Source organism: Anabrus simplex, chromosome 1 (genome assembly GCF_040414725.1).
Source record: "Anabrus simplex isolate iqAnaSimp1 chromosome 1, ASM4041472v1, whole genome shotgun sequence".
In the NCBI taxonomy this organism is placed as follows: Eukaryota; Metazoa; Arthropoda; class Insecta; order Orthoptera; family Tettigoniidae; genus Anabrus; species Anabrus simplex.
The window spans coordinates 1,058,463,289-1,058,489,066 of NC_090265.1; the positions used below are offsets into that span (position 1 = coordinate 1,058,463,289).

The window sequence follows — 25,778 nt, forward strand, 5'->3', positions numbered from 1 at the left end:
CTGCCTCTCATTAATAATTTTTGTATGACCTATTAGATGTACTATTTATGTCTTTGTTGAATTTTTAAACATATCTGGGATTTGTTGCAAATATTGCAGCCTCCATTCAATACCTGTATTAAAAATTTGGAGTGCTTTGTATCTTGTGTAATACTCATTGTTATCTGTATGTAGAATAGAAAAAAAGAAAAATAGAAGAAAGCATGTTACTAGACAAATACATGTTCAAAGTTGTTCTGTGCTTGATATAAGTTTAAATACTAAAGTTAAACTAAATTTAACTAAAGCTGCTTACATTGCAATAACTTGATAGAATTTTCAGCTGCCTTAAGAAATTATTTATTTAGAACTACGTATGTGAATCCATCGTTGATGGGTTAGTTTTTGTAATTGTAGCAGAAGTGCCACCTAACGGAGAAGTGGCAGCAGAAGAGACAAAGCACACCTCAATTAACAACAATAACCAGTCTGTGTAATGTTATTGTTGATAAGTTTTAGTGACTTAGGACATTGTAGGCCATCACATTTCATTTTTTTTTTTCCAGTTTTGCAATATTAGAGCTTTTGGTCCCTCGTCTCCTTTTATTATTCCTTTATCCCTGACTATTTGAGAGTTCATTTCTTCACGTTTTTCTTCTCAGTCGGTAGTCATTGCCAGTATCTTCCTGATAATACATAAATACTTACCGGTACCTGGTATGGGGAGTCATATTTTTGAAGGGCAGAAGAGTCCAGTTGACATTCCCTAATAATATCAGGATGTAAAAGATTGCTGAGCCTCCGTGGCTCAGGTGGCAGTGGGCTAGCCTCTCATCTCTGAGTTCTGTGGTTCAAATCCTGGTTACTCCATGTGAGATTTGTTCTGGACAAAGTGGAAGTGGGACAGGGTTTTCTCTGGGTACTCCAGTTTTCCCTGTCATCTTTCATTCCAGCAACACTCTCCAGTACCATTTCATTTCATCTGTTAGTCATTAATCATTGCCCAAGAGGAAAGCGACAGGCTTTAGCAGCCGGCTCAATTCCTATCCTCGCCGCTAGATGGAGGCTTCATTCCTTCCATTCCTAACCCAGTCAAGTGACTGTAAACAGGCTATGGATTTTTATTTTCAAAAGATTAGTGATGGTACTTTTGGTGTTTACCTGGCAATATTTGTGAAAACTCAGTTGTAGGTTGCCCAGTATATTTCCGGTTTCTCTGCTATCTAGTAGAGTAAAATGGAACATCAAAATTGACACACAGACAGCCAAAATGGCTACAAATCCTCATTTCTGCACATGGTAATTGATTATTATTATTACTACTACTATTATTATTATAAAAATGTTATGAAGGAATATTTATGCCTGATGGTAAGATATAACAATGTACTTCACAGAGAAAAGAGCAAATTCGGTATTTCCACTTACTTTTGTTTTTAAAGAAGGAAGCCATTCTCCTTCATTGTTGACTTAGTTCATAAGTTAAGTTTCTTAAAAAAGTTGTTCAGTCTGTCGAAGAATGAAATAAAGAACACTATAGCATATCTGTAAAAGAATGCATTAATAACAGAATGACATGCTTTGATCTACAAGATCATCATCAAATTCTGTCAGATCAATTATAATCATGCATGTATGTATGAAAATGAAAATCCACAGCCTTTTTCCAGTCATTTGACCGGGTCAGGAATGGAATTTGCCTGGTGTGAAAATGGGAAACCCTGGAAAACCAATTTCAGGGCTGCCGACAGTGAGGCTCGAACCCACTATCTCCCGATTACTGGATACTGGCCGCACTTAAGCGACTACAGCTATCGAGCTCGATGGGGCAATGATTAATGAAATGAAATGATATTAGAGTGTGTTGTTGGAATGAAAGATGATGGGGAAAACCGGAGTACCCAGAGAAAAACCTGACCCGCTTCCGCTTTGTCCAGCACAAATCTCACATGGAGTGACCGGGATTTGAACCACGGAACCCAGCGGTGAGAGGCTAGCGCGCTGCCACCTGAGCCACAGAGGCTCTAATCATGCATGTATATGTATGTAAAATGTTGCTTTCATTGCATAAACTTGTCACTGATTGTGAATAGGTGATATTATTCATGTTTGAAGTCCATTATTGACACTTTAATAGATTTGGAAAGTTTTCTGGACTTAAGTTAAATAAGTTATAATAATTTTTGTAATTTTCCTCTTCTCCTGACTTGCTTTGCATAGCACACTCAAGGGTTTTTCTGTGAGAATGAACTCACATAGCCTTTAGTAGTCCCCTACTTCATCTACAAGGCTGAGTATCTTCTGCCAATTGCATTGTTCGAAAGGTCTCCTTCTCTACCAGAGCTGTCTTTAAGGATTTCATTGTAACTCTGGCAAGGGGTTCTTACAAGATATTAGTAGCCTGGCCAGCTTGACAAAGTTTTCGTAAAGAGGTGTTACTCCTCTATCACTCACCCTTTTCTTAGTTTGTGACAAGCAGAGCCTGGTCTGCCATATACTGGACCCAGGTTGCCAGATTTTATTCTCATTATATACTAGGATAAATTGTAAATTTGTACAAATTCTTGTTAGAAGTGGTCTGTTATTTAGCTGGAATGTTACTGAACATAATCTCCTCTACTGGTCAACACTTGTGAGATTGCTAATAAGCCAATTGATTCTGTTCACTGTTATATAGTGAAAGGACAGTTTTGAGTAGGAATGGTAGAGCTTTTTCCCTGTGTTCGCTATACTAAAATTAGAGAATACCAATATTGTTCACACGACTTAACAGATGAAGTCCATAATATGGTATTACGGTAGCTTTCCATCGTAGCTGAACTCCTTGGTTTACTCTCTGCACTCTCTACTTTGTGGATTATTCTTTTTTCTCAGTATTCACAGGTGATCTTATTGATATTGTATAAACTATTCATTTTCTTCATGTAGAAAAATGATGTGAGAATATGTTTCTCAAGACCATAACCAATCCTAGCATCAATACTCAGTATACTTAAATATCACAGACACATACTATGGATCATAATTCACTCCTAGTGATTAGATAAATGTTGACAGTGATATATTAGCAAAATGATTCACTCAACAGTTGCATTGTAACAATCAACCAGCCAATAATTATCACAAACGCACATATATGGTATGGTTCACTTAGGTTCATAATATCAATAGAAAGGAACTTCAAATAATTTTTTAAACAGTATTTGACCTAATGGTGATGAATCGAATGCATTAAAGATTCTCTTTATTATGACAAATCAATCATTAATTTCAGGCTATCTTGATTTATATCATGAAGTACGTCATGTGTGATGAGGTGTGTGAAGTACTGAATTGGAGACTTGGCCATCAAATTCTCTGGCTATGCTACAATCTTATGAAGGAATATGATACTGTTAGCTTCTTTCATGGTAAGTTGTTAAAAATATGGGTCTACTGTTGTCTTACCCGAGAGGGCTTTTGTAAAGGATTTACCATACTTGCTCGTTATGATTGCAGTAATTATTGTGTTATACTACTTGTTGGGAATTTTTAATTTCTTTTCCTTGTTTTCATGTTTCATGTGGTCTGTTATTTAGCTGGAATGTTACTGAACATAATCTCCTCTACTGGTCAACACTTGTGATTAGAGAAATGTTGACAGTGATATATTAGCAAAATGATTCACTCAACAGTTGCATTGTAACAATCAACCAGCCAATAATTATCACAAACGCACATATATGGTATGGTTCACTTAGGTTCATAATATCAATAGAAAGAAACTTCAAATAATTTTTAAAAATCCATCTTTCATAGTCATGAAATTTCTTGTTTAGATTTAATTTATTGTAATCTTTTGTTTTTATATATATACGAGTATATATTTTCATTTACGGCCATTAGACACCACGTTAGGTAAGAGTTACATGTTTCTGGAAGCCTTCTTCACAGCCCAAAACTTTAGCATCCTTTCTCTAGCAGCCTGTCTTCTTTCTTCTGTCCACCCATGGTTAAGTTTTGGTTTGTCATGGAATTCCTGGAATTTGTTGATCACTGACCTAAACTTTGTTCTGTTTGAGATGTGTTCTGAATTTAGTCCCACCTGTTTGAGATCCTTTCTCACCTCACTGAACCATTTGTCCGACACTTTAGGTCTGCTGTCTAGTATTGTGAAAATCCTTTTCGTTAGTCTCTTCTCATCCATTCTAAATAAATGCCCATAGAATTTAAGTCTCCGTTTTCTCATGGACTCAGTTAGCCTTTCATTGTCACGGTAAAGTTCTTCCCTTCCTCTCGCAACCTATACTGTCCATCCACAATCTTTGGACCCATTATTTTGCGAAGGATCTTTCTTTCGAATTTCTCAGCTTCTCTCAGTCCCGCTTTCTCTGTCATTTGGAGGCATTCACTAGTGTACAGACATTCCGTTTTAATCACTGTATTGTAGTGCCTTAGTTTAGTTCGCCTGGAGATGGTTTTCTTCTTGTAGTCTATGTAGGATATGTCGTACGAAAAGCCGCAGCCATCTTTTCCCACCAGGTGTTGTTTGATTCTCTTTCATTAGTTTTCAATTGCACTATTTCACCCAAGTACTTAAAGTTATCAACTCTTTCTATTTTACCGTGTTTTGTCTTCAGGTACCGAGGGGTTATTTTGATGTTTGTTATATATTTAGTTTTTTTTAAAGAAATCTGTAGTCCTGCTTTTTCTGCTTGTAATTTTAGTACATTCAGCTGTTCTATTGCTGTGTCAGTATTCCTAGATCGCAGCGTGAGGTCATCAGCAAAGGCCAGGCAATTTTGTTTTTATGTAACTGTTTGTTATAATTTGTTGTTGTTATGCAACTTTATGTTTGCATTTAATTTTTTTTCTTTGTCCTTTAAGCGGGCATTGCCACTGCAGTATCTTCCAATTGTAATGAGTTTTTAAATAATAATAATAATTTTTTTATTTTTTTATTTTTTTATTTTTTTTGCGAGGGAGTGTGGAAAATCTTTCATAAGACGCTTGTGAGGGTCCGCACTCAACAAGTGTGTGGAGATTCTTACCCACTAAAAACCACACTCCCTTTTTCCAAGACGTTTATCTCCACCCCGGAAACCGCTCTCGCATTACTTCAGGGTGGATGTCGTGCTTAATGCATCTTGTGCTTCATCATCCTTCTTCTGCTTTACTGTCTGCCGTAATCGTCCAGGTCCTTCTTCTTCTGACGCAGAATATTTTCTACGTAGACTGCCACCTGGTCCCAAGATTCTTGACTTCGTAGCATTACTGACACGATCCCTTTCTGGCGTCAATTCTCCGTGCATAACTTCTAAGCATCTTCTTTGTGGCAGCCAATGAACACATACAAAGAAAGTATGTAATATGTCATCGATATCACCGCAGTATATGCACACCGGACTAGTTGCTAGCCCTAGCCTATGAAGAAATTTTCGGAAGTATCCATGACCTGTCAAGAACTGTGTGAGATAGTAGTTCACTTCACCATGATTTCGGGCAACCCATACGCCCAGAGAAGGTATCAGTCTTTTCGTCCATTTCCCTCTAGAATCATCTTCCCATCTTGTTTGCCATCGTTGCATTCTGCTACTAAGAGCCAAAGCCTTTGCCCTTTTCCTTCCTAGCTCTTCTTGTATGAGCCAAATTTCTTGTCTTTCAAAGGCCAACAAGTCAATAGGAGCTACTGCTGCTACTACTAGAATCGCAGGTTCTGATACTGTGCGATATGCGCAAGCAATTCGTAAAGCTGCTCTCCGTTGTACAGCCGCAATTCCTGTCCGATATTTCACAATTTTTAACGATTCAGCCCAAATTTCCGAACTGTATAGCAGTATCGATTGAACAGTCGACATGAGAAGCCGCCTTTTACTAGATATCGGCTCCTTAATATTTCCCATGAGTCTACTCAGTGCAGTTATGGTTTTCACAGCCTTATCTGTTACCTGTTGGATGTGGTCCCAATATGTAAGCTTAGTATCAAGCGTTACACCAAGATATTTTGTGCTCCTAGTTGTTTCGATGGCTATCTGCCCGATCTGCATCGGTACAACGGTATTAATCCTTTTCCTCGTCAGGAGGACAATTTCCATTTTATAATCTGCGAGTTCTAACTTGTGATTTATCATCCATTCTTTGACACGTCGCATCACCTGATTCAATTTAAATTGAGCCAGCTCTAGGTTATGGGTTACTATCACAGCAGCCACATCATCAGCATAACCCACAAGTTTTACATCTTCTGGCATCTCCAGCCGTAACAAACCATCATACATGATATTCCAAAGGTGTGGTCCAAGAATTGAGCCTTGCGCTGCACCAGCTGTGAGCCGTTTTCTTCTCTGACCATCTTCCGTGTCGTATAACAATGTATGGTCTTTCAAATAATCTCGCAGTATATACATGAGATATTCTGGTAGCTTGAAAGTTTCTTGTGAAGCTTCCAAAATATCACTCCATCTTGGCGAGTTGAAGGCATTTTTAACATCTAGAGTCATAAGAAGCAACGGGAAACTACCTCACTCCTCATTTCCCTAGTACGCCTCTTCAGTGATGCCTAGGCAATCTATGACAATAATAATAATAATAATAATAATAATAATAACAACAATAATAATAATTACTGGAACAACAGAAAAGGCAAACAGAAGTGAATTAAGACATACGGGAACTAGGAGTAACAGAAGATGACATCAAAGACCAATTATTTCTCAGGAAGTTAAGACAAAAGGGGTTCCAGGACAAACCACCACAAAAGAAGATGTCCTGTGGATGAAGGAGGGAAAGGAAAGCCAAAGAAAGTGAGATTACCGGGCAAATATCAAGGCCCCATCTGAACAAAAATGTTGAACGTTGTGGTCCTAATTGGCCAATTCAAAATAATGTATGGATATGTATGTTCAGTCGTCAGCCGTAAGGCTGGTTGGATCCTCAACAGCTCCGCCATCAGCTGTCATAGATTGCCTAGGCATCACTGAAGAGGCGTAATAGGGAAATGAGAAGTGAGGTAGTTTCCTGTTGCTTTCCTCACCAAGTCAGCAGTTGCTATTACATATCAGTCCGCCAAGCCCACTGAAATGCATGCATCAACCGACCCTATGAGCAACATTTTCACACCATTCATAGCAGGGACTGGCTGCATAAGGAATGACATTACTAGCATCACTCATACCTCAGTCACTTTCATATTGTCAAAGCCAAGGATAAGACAGACAGGTCAATGAAAGTAACAAATTGCTCTAGCCTATATCAGAAGACATAGTGCACTGTAAACACTAGGTCCTGCCAGCAAATGCATTTCAAAATAATAATAATAATAATAATAATAATAATAATAATAATAATAATAATAATAATAATAATAATAATAATAATCCAATGTTAGGTGAGTTTCAGTTGGACCATGTAGCTATTTCTCAAGAAAGTATTAAGGAAATTATTAATGTTAAAGTAATAAGAAGTGGGGAGTTTGACTCCGATCATTACCTCTCTAAAATTAAACTAAAGCTTCTACCTCGCAGGAATCAAAGAAGGCCGAGAAAATTAATGAAATACAACATAGATAGGCTCAACATTACACAAGCAACTATAGAAAACTTTCAGGAAGAAATTAAAATAACTCAGCATGGCAAATGGCCAGAATTATCTAAACAGATTAATAGTGCAGCGAAGAAAGTATTTGGATCAGTTAAAACTAAAAAGAAAGTATGGTGGAATAACGTATGTGAGGAAGCACTTATGGAAAGAGTGAAAAAGTGGAAAAAATGGAAATGTTCCGGAAAGAATGAACACTATGAGCTATTTAAACAACAAAGAAAGGAAACAACAAGAATAATAAGGCAGGTTAAAAGATCTTTTGAAAAATCGCAGCTATTAGAAATTGAGAATAATTTTGTAAGAACTCCCGAAATTTCTATCAGACCTTTAAGAATAACCTGAAAGGTTATCAATCCCGGAGCATTTGCTTCAGAGATGCAAATGGTAATATTGGCCTTAACAATGCCGAGAATTGTGAGATTCTGGCAAAACACTTCGAACACCTGCTGAACTGCCCTGAGCCAAATCATAAATTAGAATTTTCAGAAATTCAGGAAAATCTAGAAGCTGATTCACCTCCAACAGCGGAAGAAATAAAGGAAGCAATAAAAAATCTTAAAAATAACAAAGCTAGTGGGGAAGACTCCATAACAGCTGAACTTTTAAAATGGGCTGAACCAAAAATTATAGAAGATCTACAAACAATCTTTGAAGAAATTTGGGAAACAGAAAAGATCCCAGAGGATTGGAAAGTGGCTCTAATACACCCATTACACAAGAAGGGTAACAAGCAGGATGTCAACAACTACAGAGGTATATCTCTCTTGCCAGTTGCTTACAAGATATTCTCAACAATACTACTAAATAGAGTAAAATCGACACTGGACAGTCAATTGGGTGAATATCAAGGTGGATTTAGAGAAGGAAGATCTTGCTCCGAACAGATTTTCAACCTGAAATCTATAATTCGACACAGATTAATAAACTCCAAAGACATAGTTGTAACATTTATTGACTTTAAAAAAGCCTTTGACTCTGTTGATAGGGAAACCCTAGATAAAGTAATCCGTGAATTTGGAGTTAAAACTAAATTGGCAAACCTAATTCGTGAAACACTTACAGACACTATCTCGAAAGTAAAATTTATGGGTGAAGTATCTCGACCTTTCAAAATAAATACAGGTGTCAGGCAGGGCGATGGTCTATCTCCACTCCTTTTCAATTGTGCCATGGAGAAAATTGTAAGAATTTGGAATGAAAAACTGAAAGAATCTAAAATATTGCCACTCATGCTGGGGAAGAAGAACAAAGGTGTTGCAATAAATTGCCTAGCATTTGCAGATGACTTTGCCATACTTTCAGAAAGCCTTACAGATGCAGCAATGCAAGTCAATCTCCTTGAAAAGACAGCCAACATGACAGGCTTGAGAATCTCTGCCGAGAAAACAAAATTTTTGACGAATATAAAAAGTGCCCCAACGTTTTTAGCAACGGATATTGGTCGAATAGAAAAGGTAAAGAAATTCAAATATTTGGGTGAGACAATTCAAGAAAATGGTTTAGAAAAATCTGCTATAGAGGAGAGGATACAAAAGATGGAAAGAGCATACGGTATAACTAAGAATACTTACAACAAAAAGTGCTTATCAAGGAAACTTAAAATAAAGCACTACAACACAGTAGTGAAACCAGAATGCCTTTATGCCAGCGAATGTCTAGCACTGAACTACAAGCTTGATAAATTAGAAATATTAGAAAGAAGAATTATAAGGAAAATATTAGGTCCTCCAAGAATTGCAGAGTTTTGGAAATTAAGAAGTAACAATGAAATTTACCAGAACATAGAAAACATATCAGAAACAATAAGAAAAAGGAGATTGCTATTTCTTGGACACATTTACAGAATGGATGACAATAGACTAACTAAACGAATCTTCAAGTACCTTTGGGAAAAGAAATCAACTACCACCTGGATTCAAGAAGTCAAGAAAGACCTGGAAAGGAACAACATACGAGAAGAAGAATTATTGGAAAGAAAGATTTTTAGGAAGAAAGTCTTACAAATGGAAGGATTCCAAGGGAGGAAGGAAAAGAAAACAGGCACAAAGTGGACTGAAGACAGGAAAAAGAAACACAGTGAAACAATGAAAGAATACTGGAAGAAAAGGAAAGAACAACTAAGGAGGAACAATTGAAATTGTAACGTGGTCCTTAGAAGGCCGGAACGCAAGAAGAAATAATAATAATAATAATAATAATAATAATAATAATAATAATAATAATAATAATAATAATAATAATAATTTTTTGTGTTGTTATTGAGAAATTCATTCTCTACCTTCACTTTTCCTTCACTTTCTTATAATTTCCGACCTTTTCATTCTACATTGCCTTCTAATATTACTCATAACAATCAAAGTAAATGGAGAATTATTTTTTGTCTTGATTGATAGCCATAGAACTGTATTGACATACAGTACATGAGGAATCATAAATAGTAAGATGAGCTGTGGAAGGAAGAAAGTCAATAAACAGGGTGACAATAAATATGTTTAGTGTTAAGGTGACAGGAGTGACTTTAGCACTCAAAATGCACAACCACACTAAGTTTTGGTGTATTTACAAAGATGAATTCTTATAGACATCTTTGTTCTTTCAACATTATTTCGTAGATATATTGGTTCCCTCAGTGGTTCAGTAGTAGAGCGTCAACCTCCAAATCCCAAGATCATGAATTCAAATCTGGCAGATGCACATAACACTATCCTCCACCACAATAACACACAGTTACCTACACATGGCAGATGCCGCCCACCCTCATCGGAGGGTCTGCCTTACAAGGGCTGCATCCGGCTAGAAATAGCCACACACAATTATTATTATTATTATTATTATTATTATTATTATTATTATTATTATTATTATTATTATTATTATTATTATTATTATTATTATTATTATTATTATTATTATTATTATTATTATTATTATTATTATTATTATTATTATTATTATTATTATTATTATTATTATTATTATTATTATTATTATTATTATTATTATTATTATTATTATTATTATTATTATTATTATTATTATTATTATTATTATCTGGCAGATGTGGTTGGAATTTTGAAGGGTGGAAAAGAGTCCATCAACACTCTTATGTCATATGTTGTTGGCACATAAAAGATCTCTGGTGACACATTTGGTGTTTACCCGAGAGGGGACATCCAATTTGCTCTGTCGTCTGGTAAAACAGAACATGAGAACTGATGCACAAGCTGCGTAGTTGGCACCAAATCAAACTGCCTGCAGATGGGAGCTGAAGCCATGATATCATCATCATCAGCTGGTAATCTCCAGTGCATAGTATATTTGAATGGTGACAAGCCAGAAGTGACTAACCAACGAAATCATAAAAGAAGAGTTAGTCATTCCAGCCAACTCCCAACTATTTTGTACCAGTCATGAGTGGTACTGTACTGTGGATTAAGTTGGTGAATATGCAAGGCATTCTGACTGATTTGACAGTGTTCAAGATCCAGAGTATATTGACCAAGTGAGTGGCTGCACGGTTTGGGTCATGTAACTGTCAGCTTCATTCAGGAGATAGTGTGCCCGAGCCCCACTGTTGGCAGCCCTGAAGATGGTTTTCTGTGGTTTCCCATTTTCACACCATGCAGATGCTGGGGCTGTACCTTAATGAAGGCCACAGTCGCTTCCTTCCCACTCCTAGCACTTCCCTGCCCCATTGTTGCCATAGAACCTACCTGTTCGGTGCAATGTAAAGCAAATTGTAAAGGCAAGAAACAGCTCTTGTTGAAGCAGTCGCCAATATGCTGGCAAAGATGAGGAAATTAGTTTTGATTAATTTTGGACTAAAATTTTGCAAAATAGAGGAAGATAAATGACTGCACCCAGACACAAAATACCTGAATACTGAATTGAAGTAATTGTTAAGACTAAAGTGAAGGAATCAAAATTTCAGGTCACACAGATGTTATTGGAGGACACTTTTAACACAAAACCACTAAAGAAAGATGTTGTAAACACTAAATCTTTGATAAATTGGAAGAAAGATGAGCGGCTAAAAAATGTTGAAATCAACTTCAACAGAGTACTTGCATTGAAATAAACGTTGAACGCTTATCCATTTTGATCTTTTGACCTCAGTTGGTGATCAAAAGCAAAACACAAAATTCTTACAAAAATACAACTGCCACAGTTCTACTCAAATAGTACGACACTTACAAAGGAGAATTTTTTATTGCATTTGTGTCATTATATTCTACCAGTTCACTATTCCTTTTATAAGCAACTGAAAGGCTTGTATAATGTTAAATACTGATCGTCCATTGGACCCTGAACCAGATAATAAAAAGTAAACTGTTTTCTCATTTGACAAACATGAAAAATATATTATCTCTTGGTTTTGCTGGTATTTCAGTGTGATATAATACAACTTATTATATAATCTTGCTCTGTTAAGATACCGATAACATTATAAATTTGGTAAAATTTTAATTAAGATATTTGTTTGCAACTTACCGGTTGATTTTTTTATTACAATTTTTTTTGTTAACGTGACTAACCAACATGAATGTCCGTAATATGTAATATGATTTTATGCCAGGCGTGACTATTTTTATCCTAACCATACTGAATCAAAAAAATCAAATAAAAAAATCAAAATCTCTTTATTTGCAAGTGAGGTGTCTACCTCGGTGGCAAATGGTACAAAAAAATACATTATTGTCAAGCACTAAATTTTAAATTAACAAGAGAAGAAGAACATTTTTCTAGAATACAATAATATACAATTTACGCTAACAATTTTTTCTATTAAACAAACAGATCATCCTTAATAAATTTATATTGTTTACAAAATTCTACTTATAATATCTCCTATACTTACAGAGATAGTCAACTCATATACAGTATGTGGAATTACTTCAAATAATACTATGCAACTGGTATAAGATTAAAATTTGCATTGCATTTATTTACTTTTTTTTTTTTTACCCATTTTGGAACCTAAGTAGCATAACGACCTGCTGCGTCTTAACCAGAGCCCCTTTTGCCACTACTTTTCAGAGTTCCTGAAGGGCCTTCACAGCTACCATAGCGGTCCCAGGGCCCTCGAAGTCCCCACTGTACTTCACCCCTACAGGCAGTCCCCTACTTTGGCTGTCCAAACTCCATGGACCAGGGGATGCAATTTTTTCACACACATTTTTTATTTGCAATAGCCTGTACTGGTCGAATGCCCTCTAACGTTTCATTTATTTTCCCTGTTGCTGTTTATTCTCTTCTTGAATATCTGTACAGATTTTGGAAAAGGATCAAACACTACCCCTGGTAAACTGTTCCACTCCTTCACGCCCTTCCCAATGAATGAAAATTTACCCCAATCGCTTCTGCTAAAATTCCTTCTAATTTTATACTTGTGGTCAGTTCTGCCGATATAATTATTTTCCAACTGAAGCCTCTCACAGATTTCTCCCCATGCTGCTTCTCCTGTATAGGCTCTATATAATCCTACAAGTCTAGTTTTCTCCCTTCTCTTACTTAAAGTTTCCCACCCAAGTTCCTCTTAACATTTCTGATACACTACTGTTTCTCCTGAAATCCCCTGTTACAATTCTTGCTGCTTTCCTCTGCACACTATCTATTTCTTTTATTAGGTATTCTTGGTGAGGATCCCAAACACTGTTAAGATTTTTCTTTTTCTTTTATTTATGGCATATAATTTTTGTACGTATTCATCTTCTGAAACACTTTTTCTAAAATAAAACATCAGTAATAGATTTAGTGATGTTTATTTAACTAGGTATGCACTTTCATCTTATTAGGTCATGTTGAATACATGTACAGAAGACACGTTATGTACAGGACAAAAATTGCCAACTGGATGCCGGTGGGATCCGAACCCATAATCTTCCAATTTCGTGTGAATGCTCTACTGTTTGAGCTAGGCATCACTGGAACTACTACGAGTACAGTTGTAGAGTGGCTTGCTTTGTGCCCATTTTGAGCCACTTCAAGTGCATATTTCATTTTCACAACTGCATTGTACTTGAAATCCACTTTCAACTTACTAGGTATTATTGAGGACATATAATACATGCCGAAGAGATGTTACATACAGAACAAAAACAACCAACCAGACACCAGTGGGATTCAAACCCATCAACCTTCCAATTTTACATCAGATATGCTCTATTGTTTAAGCTGTGGTGGCCTTGGTCATATTTGTTCTAAATTTAACATTCAGTATGTTTACTCAGGAATTCTGTGGGTTAGTCATCTCTGGCTTGTCACCCTTATTTAATCTATAAGGGGTTCTTTATACATGAGTGTACCCTTTGGCAACATCCATGTACCATTGACAATGTACTGTTATATTTCAGAACTGTGTGATGTGTTGAGAGCCTTCATGTCCAAGAGTGGTGATGTAGATCAACAAGACAGAGCCCAACTATATTTTACTCTTCTAGTTTCCTTATCCAACAAGAAGGTGTGTGTGTTTTGATTTATACATTTAAACTCTAGAATACTAGACTTGGTACACTTTTGGGTTTATGGTATTTGAAATGAGACCAACTACTTGAAAATTGAACGTCTCTAGTATTGGGTTTTAGAAATCATAATATTATTGAAACAATTCACTTCATAAAAGCTGATATTTGACCTAGATAATGCCTTCTAAGGGAGTAGATGAAATCTTATCTTTAAGTACAAATATTTAAGAAAAGCTAGGCAAATCTCTCTGTTCAAGCCTTGAAGGAAAATGATTTCACAATTTTGGCAGTATAGGAGATAGAGAAAGCCCTATGTCTATCCAGCTTTACCTCCTGGAATTAATCTGATTCTCATTTCTGTTGTAAACCGAGTGAACACATCTGTTGAGAAGTGGAAGTTTCATTTCTAAATCTCAACTTCCTGATGTGATAGGAAATTAAATCTACATCCTTATGAGTGAACTGAGCATGCCTTTTATCATCATTTGGTTAAGCACCTCCAAGTAGAAATGCTGTACTAATCAATGTAAATACTAACTTGAAGAAACTTGTATTGTATAGGTGGGAACTTTGTGACTTCTTTATAAGCCTATTAAGTGACAATACGGAGATAACGTAAGGTTTAAATTAGTAAATATAACATTAAAACATGTTAATTTAACCTCATTTTTTACATAGCCCATTTATACATAACTCTGTGTTATACGTATTAATTTTCATTAAATGCAGTTTATTTGTATATAACAAAAAATAATGTTGCCAACATATGTATTTCCTCTGATCAAAATTTAGGCGAGTTAGAAATGTGATACATTAGTCGGCATTTTTGGCATTGGGACTTCAGCTGCAGATGTGGGAGAGGTGTGGTGGTGTAGTGAAGGACATGGGAAGTGTGACTGCATAGCATATACCGTATTAACTTGTGTATTAGACCCTCTTTTTTTTTTTTTCACTTTTACAGCCAAAACAAGTATGCGATAACCTCAAATTTTGTGCAGTGAACACATAATTTTTAGCCTATAAAGAACTATAAATTGTACATGTAAACAATCTACACTATTCTTTAACAATCTTAAGAATGTATTTGAGTTATACTGCCTATTTTTGTTGAAAGGCAGTATTTTTAAAAGTAAAAAGACAATAAATGGTGAACACTACTTTTAGGCCTACATATAGTCAGTTTTAGTTACTCATTTGCATATAACTGAGATAAAATAATGCCAAAGACATATAAATTTCCTGTTGTTACCAAAATGCAGGTGAATTAGAAATGCAGTATACTAGAGCCGGCATTGTTACTCATTAAGAAGTTAGAGTATATCAAGGTCCTGAAATGGAAACAGATCATTTCTTAGTAGTTTCACCAGTCTGCATAAAGCCAAGTTGGATGAAGAAAAATACACTCTGCATGGAACAAAAAGAAACAACTTATAAAATTGGTCTTTTAAGAGATCCAAGCATATTATGGCTATACCAGAATAAACTTAATAATCTAATTCAATCAAAACCAGTGAGTACCAATGTAGAGGAAGAATGGTCAAATATTAGCTTAGCTTTGAAACAGGCAGCTTTTGAAAGTTTAGGAATAAAAAGAAAATGGAAGAGAAAAAAGGGCCTGAGAATCTGGGATGAAGAGATAAAAATGGTCATATCAGAAAAAAGAGATGCTTACAAGAAATTTCTGTCAACTGGTAAAATAAAAGATAAACTAAAATACAATTATAAGAGAGCAGTAGCTAAATGAGAAGTTAAACAAAAATACAGAGGAGGTTGGGAAAATTTTGTATCTACATTGGAAACAGACTTAACAAGACCACAACCATAAACTTACAAAATTCTGAAGAAATTAAACAGTGAAATTAAGGAAGAGGTAAAACTTGAAACAATACCACCAAATGACTGGTTTAATTATTTTCAAACACTCTGGACAAGTTCAAAAAATGAAGTGTTAACTTTGTCAATATCTAACAATAATATGTTGGAATCTATAACATTAGAAGAGTTATACCAAACTTTGAAGAAACTAAAGAATGGTAAAGCACCTGGAGAGGATGCAATACATGCTGAACTGTTCAAATATTCAAGTAAAACTTTCAAATAAAGATTCCTCAGTTTTTAAAATCAAATTTGGAATGGAGACAATCCATCAGAAAGTTGGCAGAAAGCAACAGTTCTGAAGAAATTAAACAGGAAAGTTAAGGAAGAGGTAAAACGAAACAATACCACCAAATGACTGGTTATCCCTCATCATAGAAAAGGTGACATAAAAAACAGTGAAAATTACAGAGGAATTAGCATTGTTAACTCAGGTTATAAAATATATGCAAGTATAAGGTAAGTTGTATGGAGATAAATTGGGGAATGAAGAACAAGGTTTCCGTAAAGGGCGCTCCTGCACTGATGCATATTTCACTATGAAGATATTAATAGAAAATTCAATTTAGAAACACACATTGCATTTGTGGACTAAAACACCTTTGACCGAGTAAACAGAAATTGCTTGAAATTCTGAAACAAGACAAATGTCTCTCAACAGATTATTAACAATATCTACAACATCCACAAATCCAATCTCATTTCTGTAAAATTGAACAAGAACCAGACCGAGTGGAAATTAATAAATGGTGGGGATGCATTGCTGGCTACGATGGAAGGTGACCTACAAAGATCAATTTTCAGTCTAAACATTAATTATCTCGGGTACTACTTATCATACCAATCGGCTGCAGACTCTCCCCTCTACTTTTTATAATATATATGAATGCAATAATGGAAACTTGGAAACAATGACACCATGGATCAATATCAATAAATAGACGCCTCAAACACCTAGACGCCATATTATATGCTGATGATGATGCATTGCTGGCTACGATGGAAGGTGACCTACAAAGATCAATTTTCAGTCTAAACATTAATTATCTCGGGTACTACTTATCATACCAATCAGAATTAGATATACCAGCGAAAATTAATAAATTCACAAAAACTACAGGAATAATAAACAACATCATGAAATCATCATTTATTCAGAAACATATTCAATTGCGCCTTTATAATACCCTAGCTAAACCAGCACTTCGCTATGGATATGAGGCATGGACGTTAAGATCTCAAGACTTGTCCTGAATTACAGCACAAGAAATGACATTTATGTGTCATACAGCAGGGTATACAAAATGGGCCCATAAAAGGAATGAAGAGGTGCTAAAAGAACTGAAAGTACAACCGATAACTGACTACATCTACAGTTATCAGGAAAGCTGAAAACATCATATACAAAGGATGGAACCTGGTCAATTGCCAAAAGAGATTTTTCGATACCAACCCAGAGGAAAAGGTCTGGAGGACATCTGATGAAGAGATGGAGGGAAAATGCAAGACCATAACGGGACACATGGCCCAATACTTGGAAGGAAGATGATGATGATGATAATGATGATCACATAATTCGTTTCATTGCATTAATTTCTCTGATGAGGTTGACGTCAGGAAGGGCTCACTATGAAGATGCATCTCACTTCATACTCAACGCCGTAGAGAAAAGGGATAAGGATATCATATTATCATATTATGCAGTATTGATACAAAATAACTTAATGCCAGTCATTTGTCTCTGTGAGTAAACCTGATCACTGCTTTCGTTTGAATTATCATCTTGTGCCACCAACTTCCCTGCTACCGGCGTGTCGTCATTCCAAGTGACATCTTCACTGGCATCTGATCAGCCATGCACTGTAATCAAGAGCATTTGAGGTCCAGTTTTTTTGAACCTTTTAAAAATAGTTTTGTTCCTGACGATAGAGTCCAAACAGTGCGAATCTATTCCCAAATCGTTTCTGGAGATGGTCTCTGATATTGCAGTTGGTGTATGCATAGCAGAAGCCATTCCTTTCGAATAAAGCCATGCTGTAGAAAGCATGCCAAACCACCAGCTGATAACTAGCATATGTTACGAGTTGTACTTCCAAATGTGACTGGAAGCATTCTTTCGATAACTGCGGCTGTTGAAAGCCAGACCCTTATTTTAAGGATATTTACCTAGCAGCTGTAAATGAGAATAGAGAGACCGCATTGTTTAGGTTAGGTAAGCTATCAATTGCCTGGATAATGCCAGAAGTTCCACAATGGAAAGTATAAAAATAAACAACAGGAAAGTTTGCCGCATTTGTGGATATCTACAGGTGTGGCAGTAATGCATTTTATTATCACAATGTTTAATTTCGTATGTTCGTTGTCTCCATTTTTTTTCATTAACACATAGTACGTTCTGTTTGGCATCTCCAACAATTGTTAAAAGTAAGAGACTTAAAATCAATATTATTATTTGTTAGGTACGTTGGCGAGTAAAATAATTGTTATGATTGGATTGCTTTATCACGTTTTAAACCTACTTCTCTCCAAAAAAAAAAAAAAAAAAACCTATATTGGCCGGAGTTATGAGATATTAAACGATTTCTTTGTTAATAATCTCGCCTACTATATTAATAGCAACAGCCATGAATATTTCTTAACTGTAGACACGCTCCCACTAGATGGGAGTTGCATGTGCCATTTTTACCACATATGAACCTTCCTGACATTCTTAAATCTCTGTCAGTACGGTACCGGGAATTGAACTCGGACTCCCGAGAACGGCAGCTAATTGTACTAACCATTACGCTAGCAGACATTCTTAACTACAAAACACAGGCATATAGAATGACTGATGCATTTTAAATACCTCCTCCATATTTTATGACAAAGTCATCATTGTTGCTTTAGATAATTTATATAGTCTACAGCTTTCTAATTTTAACAGTATTAAATAGTCAAATTAAAGGTATAATCAAAATATTTCAAATATTTAAAAATAATGTTATGCACTGAAAATCGTGGAGTATTGTATTCTTGTACCTAATTTCCTGTTGCCCTCATGTCCTGAAAGTTAAACAAATAAGCGTTATTAGATAATGTTAATGTAGAGTCTGTCTTTAAACTTTTTTTTTATTGTGATGCGCACTGTGTCACCAAGTACTTCTCCATGTTTTCCATTGTAATGATTTAGAGCTGTTCCAATAAAATTCTCTTGTAGGCTGAGAAGGACCATTCAGCGTCGCAGAAAGTCACCGGTGCATATTTTAAATGATAAAACTAGCTGGGTGAAATATCTTCTGGGGGCTCTTCTTGTTCGCCACTAATGATCTTACAAACAGATAGAGAGCTTGAATAATGTTGATTTTGTTTCAAGTTTCTTAGAAACTTTCACCAGTGAAAGGCACCTAGCCATCCCAGATTCTGAGAAAGGATTAGTGCTGTTTTATGCAGTTGAGGCACTCGGATCTACTGTATTTCACAGACAAAGGGTTAGAAATCCCAATTTTAAAGGAATTTTGAAAGCAACTTTTAGCAATTGAAATATATTCTAATATGCGATGGAATTCACCAATTATTTTACTAGGCCTAGTCTGAAAATTAAACAAACTGACATAATTTTAAATTTTTTGAATACTTGCCTAGATTTGTACAAAAATGTTACATTCTTCACATAAAATGTAAAAATGTGTAATATTACCAAAAATATGTAAAAATATGTAAAATGAAACATTAATCAGAACCACAATTTGCTGACATTTTTCATTTCGAGTTGTCTACAAGTAAAAGAATGGAATGTGTAATTACATAAGAATCCACGCCCTATTTATCATCATTAAATTGCTAATGATGATATCAAGAAGTGAGAAGGATGTTTGACCAAAAATTTTTACTTACTGTAATTTATTAGGCCTACTGTAGTCTTATTAATGAGAGAGTATTGACTAGTTGAAAATATACCTGTAAAATGTAAAGATATACATTGGAAACAAAGTATGAAAGAGGATAGTACCTTTTGTCCATGTGTGTTTTACTTTACCCTAGTGCTGTGTACAGTATTTTATTCAATTTTATGAATCTTTGTAATTTAGTTACCTTTATTTTTTATTTTTTCAGTTAAAATCATTATTGAAAGCTCCAAAGCAAAATATAAGTGGCATAATGTCTCATGACAGCACTTTCCACTCTAGCACATCAATCCAGAGTTTGAATAAACCTTTTTTGCGGATCAGAAAGATGAAATCTAATAACGAGTTTTCAAATTCCATGACTACAGAAGAAAAGGAGTTGCCTAGAGGTAAGGAATATTATCCATATTAGATATCTCTTCTCAAAAACTTGATGTGTTTAATTGAGCATAAAACATAGCTGTAGTTAAGTTCCACGATATACCTGTGAAAAGTTGTTCAAGAATTAGGGATTGCATGTTTCTCATCCAGACTCTTAACTATCAGTACCAAAGAATCAAATGAGTGAAACACGATTATAATGGTAATGATGTATCCTCACTCAACTGTAATTTATTACGCCTACTGTAGTCTTATTAATGAGAGAGTATTGACTAGTTGAAAATATACCTGTAAAATGTAAAGATATACATTGGAGACAAGAAAGTATGAAAGAGGATAGTACCTTTTGTTTTTACTTTTGGTTTTACTTTTTTTAAATATCTCTTTTCTTTTTCTAGAAAGTATTAACAATAATTAATGTTCCAGATGTCCCACTGGCTCCATAGTTTGATCAATACCATAAATTGGCATGAATTCTAACAAAAACAGCAGGCTTTTTAAAAAATATTCTGTTTACTCTAGTTACATTCCAATGCAAATTTCGCATGTTTACTGTGTAACCTTGATGATGGTAGATTAACAAATTACTTTATATTTCATTCATAGATGCATTTATTGTTGAAATTTAATTGTTGATCAGTTTCAACTGTCAAGGTTGTGGTCGCTAATTCATTTTGTAAATAAAAACAGAATCAGGCTGCCAATGGCTGAATCCATTGCTATTTTGAGTTTATAAAAATATTTTAGTATATGTAAGAAATATGATTACTATCTTAACCTATAAAAAGAGTTTCTATGTCCTGGCACAACTTTTTGAAACATTTTTGCTTTTTCTACCTCAGCTGCCAGTTTCCAGAAAGACAAAACAAACGTTCTTACCGACAACTTTCTTTCTCAAAAATGTAATTTCAGATGTGTCATAATCTATACTGCCAATTTTGCCAATAAAAACTCTTACCCCTTTTTTGGTAGGAAACTTAAATATGGAAAAATAATTTTCTTTGACTTCTTCACTCTTTTTTTTCTTCTCCGTGTGAATTCCTTCATTGTCAGTTGTCTCTTGCCTCTCTGTATCATGGTTAGATAATCTGGAGGTAGAATCAAAATCTGAATTGCAAGAAGTTCTTCAATTGGAGAATTTGATTTCTATTGTAACCTGCACCAGTTAAACCTTATAAACTATGTACAGTGGGAGCACTGTGCCATCTTCAGCCACTGTTACCATTACACTGATGTTAGAATTTTCCCCTATCCTTTCAGGATGTCTTGTGCCTCACTTACTTTTACTTGTCCAGGATCATTACAAAAGTTTATAGTTTATTATCTTGATGGTGTAACACCATTCAAGGAACTTAAAGGTTCTTAAATAATCACTCATTGTTGCCCTTGCCCTCCTTAACATTTTTTTGTCTACTCTGACAAATCCTTATACACACTCAAGACTAGGTTATTGTAATGAAATATTTTTCCTGCCCATCCTGCTCTGTTAAGCTGTCTTTCTGCCTATTTTATAGTTGCACCTGTTCTTAAGTTTGTTGTTTAAAGCTGTGTAAGGAACTGTATATTGTTCTGACACTTTCAGAATGCTTAGCTTTCCTGACTTTGCCATTTTCACAGCATTAAGAAGAGATTCTGGGCTGTAGTTGGATTTGGTTTGGTCCTACAACCTTCCTATATAGGTAGCTGCATATTGTAAATAGTTGCATAGTGCAATATTGTAAATAGGTCTGCATAGCGTCAAAATCGTATTAACTTAAGATGTTCGTATGAGAGTAAAAAGATCTTAACTTATCAATTCCAGGTGAGTTGGCCGTGCGGTTAGGAGCGTGCAGCTATGAGCTTGCATTCGGGAGATAGTGGGTTCGCGTCCCACTGTCGGCAGCCCTGAAGAGGGTTTTCCATGGTTTCCCATTTTCACACCAGGCAAATGCTGGGGCTGTACCTTCAAAAAATCAAAAATCAAAATCTCTTTATTTGCAAATGAGGTGTCTACCTCGGTGGCAAATGGTACACTAAAATACATTATTGTCAAGCACTAAATATTAAATTAACAAGAGAAGAAAATTTTTCCTATAATACAATATTATACAATTTACGCTAACAATGTTTTCTATTAAACACACAGCTCATCCTTAATAAATTTATATTGTTTACAAAATTCTACTTATAATATATCCTGTCCTACTTACAAATATAGTCAACTGATATACAGTATGTGGAATTACTTCAAATGATACTATACAACTGGTATAACATTAATATTTACATTGCATTTATTTATTTACTTTTTTTTTTTACCCGTTCTGGATCCTAAGTAGCATAACGACCTGCTGCGTCTTAACCAGAGCCCCTTTTGCCACCACTTTTCAGAGTTCCTGAAGGGCCTTCACAGCTACCGTAGCGGTCCCAGGGCCCTCGAAGTCCCCACTGTACTTCACCCCTACAGGCAGTCCCCTACTTTGGCTGTCCAAACTCCTTAGACCAGGGGATGGAATTAATTTATTCACACACATTTTTTTATATACAATAACCTGCACTGGTCGAATGCCCTCTAACATTTCATTTATATTCTCTGTTGCTGTTTATTCTCTTCTTGAATATCTGTACAGATTTTGGAAAAGGATCAAACACTACCCCTGGTAAACTGTTCCACTCCTTCACACCCTTCCCAATGAATGAAAATTTACCCCAATCGCTTCTGCTAAAATTCCTTCTAATTTTATATTTGTGGTCAGTCCTGCCGATATAATTATTTTCCAACTGAAGCCTCTCACGGATATCTCCCCATGCTTCTTCTCCTGTATAGGCTCTATATAATCCTGTAAGTCTACTTTTCTCCCTTCTCTTACTTAAAGTTTCCCACCCAAGTTCCTTTAACATTTCTGATACACTACTCTTTCTCCTGAAATCCCCTGTTACAAATCTTGCTGCTTTCCTCTGCACACTATCTATTTCTTTTATTAGGTATTCTTGGTGAGGATCCCAAACACTGTTTGCATATTCCAATAATGGACGAACCATACTCAAGTAACTTTTTTCTTTTAATTCTTTGTTGCATCCTTTAAGTAGCCTCATTATGACATGTAATGATCTGTATGCTTTCCCAACAATGTCATCAATATGACCCTTCCAGTGCAAATTACTTTCAAATCTCACACCTAAGTATTTGCACTTGCCATCTTTTGGGATAACTACCTCATCCAGAGTATATTCAAATTCAGTTTTAAAGCTCCTGTTTGTAAAAGTTGTAACAGTTGATTTGCCTCCATTAACCTTCATATTATTTTCTTCAACCCATTGTTGGATACTTTCAAGGTCCCTTTGTAATTCTGAACAATCCTCAATGTTGTTTATTTCTCTATAAACAATTATGTCATCTGCATACCTTAATTAAGGCCATGGCTGCTTCCTTCCAACTCCTAGCCCTTTCCTATCCCATCGTCGCCATAAGACCTATCTGTGTTGGTGCGACGTAAAGTCACTAGTAAAAAAAAAAATAACTTATCAATAATACAGCTGAAGAACTTGACACCAGCAGAAGTTATCTGACTGATGTCTTTATTTCATAAGTTTGGCACATGCAGAACATATCTGTTGAAAATTACATTTGAGTGCCTGAGTAAGAGAAGGGGGCTTACCAACAAAAACAAAGTTTCGAGATAAATAAGGTTTTATTTGATTATACAAAACACACAACAAAATTGAAAATTAAAATATCAATTTATAGTTTTTAAAATTAATTACATATCAGTGTAAATCAGAAAATTAAGAGTAGAATAACATTTTAAGTTTAATTGTTAATAAAATTATATTAGTTTAAAAATAATGCTGTATGCAAAGAAGATAATACTGCAAATTAGGATTTTTTATCCCTTCTTGGTTTTCACTGTGAAGATCTTCATTCACTTTCTTAGTAGTTGGTTTGAGGCTTACATATAATCCGTGATGCACTGCTGGAATGTATGGCAGTAGACGCAGCAAATCTCGGTGATGGGTACAGAGTAGTCAGGTTTTCCAGTGCTTGTTTCAGGACTTTGTTTGTAAGCAACACCTTCCTCTTTTTCTTCTTTTTTGGCCTCCCAGGTTGTTTCTGGAAAATGTGAACTTTTGTCAGTGACTCTGAATGTGAGTATGAGAACTTAAGGAAGAGGCAACCTTTTATTGTTATTTCTCTACTCAGTACTTTCCTACCCTTAACACTTAGTTTGTCCTTCACTACAATGTTTAAGAGTGTTTTTTAAATCCTTGAAGTCTGCACATTCCATGTCCTCTACTGTAAATGGCTCTTTGACCTGGTCCCTTCTCCATTGTTCGAGTGTAAACATAATCAACTTATAGACATGATACAGTATAGGCTTTTGGGCTTGTGCCATGTCAAGAAAATAAGTTGAAATTCTTAACATTTCGCAGAGAACTAACAATTGCAACAGGGACACCGGCTATCAATTAAGTAATACCTGGTTGCCAGCCATTAAGAAATTACGTAGGTAGTTCCCTTCCCTGTCCCTTCACTATTGTTATTTTGTCTCGGTGTTTTCCAAATTTGTACGTTCCTCATCGCCAGATGTTTCATTCCAGGCTTGTGTCTATATCATACATCTCTCTCTGTCATACATTATGCAAACATGTTATGTGAACCGCTTAGTCTGATTTGATGGTTCGGTCAGCTTCTGCTTCGAACGCTAACGTTGTGCCATGTCCTGGGGGCCATCTGGTGGCGAATGAATGTACCATTTCCACTTCTATTATAACGTCCAAATTCAAAGTGTCATTGTTTAAGAAGCCTTTCTCATGATCAGTCGAGATTTCTTCTGAGGACGCAGAACCCAGTTCTCTGCGAAACGTTAATAATTTCACCTTATTTTCTTGACACGGCATAAGCCCAAAAGCCTATACAGTATCATGTTTATAAGTACGGGCCGTGAAAGCATTAATGGCAACATAATCAACTTGTCGAGACGTTTTCTCTATCGTTCTGAAATCACTATCACTTGCCAAAATGTGTGGCCAGGCACCAGAAACAGATGTTTTATTTCATCAAACTTCCCAGTATGTACCAAAATGTAATACAGAATGAAGATAACCATATTCATATTTTGGCCGCTACAAGAATCTGAAAAGAACAAGAGTTCTGTTTTGTTTTGTGTTAAATGGTTATCAGCCAAATTTTTTAGTAGGCATTAACCTATTTCACAGGATCCCCGAGAAGCAATGTTTTCTGTCCACATACACATGATATCAAATTAGTCATTGCAGAGATGAAAGTGTTTCCAAAATACGGTATTATGGATTTCATACTATGTGTAAAGTTGTCAAAGTTTTAGAAGGGGAAGATGATGTTGGTGAAATTGAGAATTTGTGTGTCGGTAACATTCCTTTAATGAAATTTGCCAGACTGTCTTCTTGTGACATTGAATGGTCCCCAGTATCGAGCAACAACATTGGTTTGTGATGAAAGGAGAAAGTCTTTGTTGCTCAGTGCAACAGTGAGCTATTTTAACCCAACACTGTTTGTACTGTATCTGCTTACATAGTCAATGTAAAACACGTACAATACTATACAAGTTATATGTAACATGTTTGAGAAACTTACAGAAAGTCTCTCTGCTGTCTT

General features: G+C 35.5%; 1 protein-coding gene across 1 annotated transcript in view; it reads left to right on the forward strand.

Moving 5' to 3' along the window:
* Window positions 1-25,778, forward strand: part of LOC136857962 (AP-5 complex subunit beta-1) — a 185,897-nt gene that overhangs the window by 109,397 nt on the left and 50,722 nt on the right. The window contains exons 11-13 of the mRNA XM_067137099.2: window positions 3,254-3,389; window positions 13,911-14,017; window positions 19,992-20,172. Coding sequence (XP_066993200.2) covers window positions 3,254-3,389; window positions 13,911-14,017; window positions 19,992-20,172 — 424 coding nt within the window. The remainder of the gene's footprint in view (window positions 1-3,253; window positions 3,390-13,910; window positions 14,018-19,991; window positions 20,173-25,778) is intronic.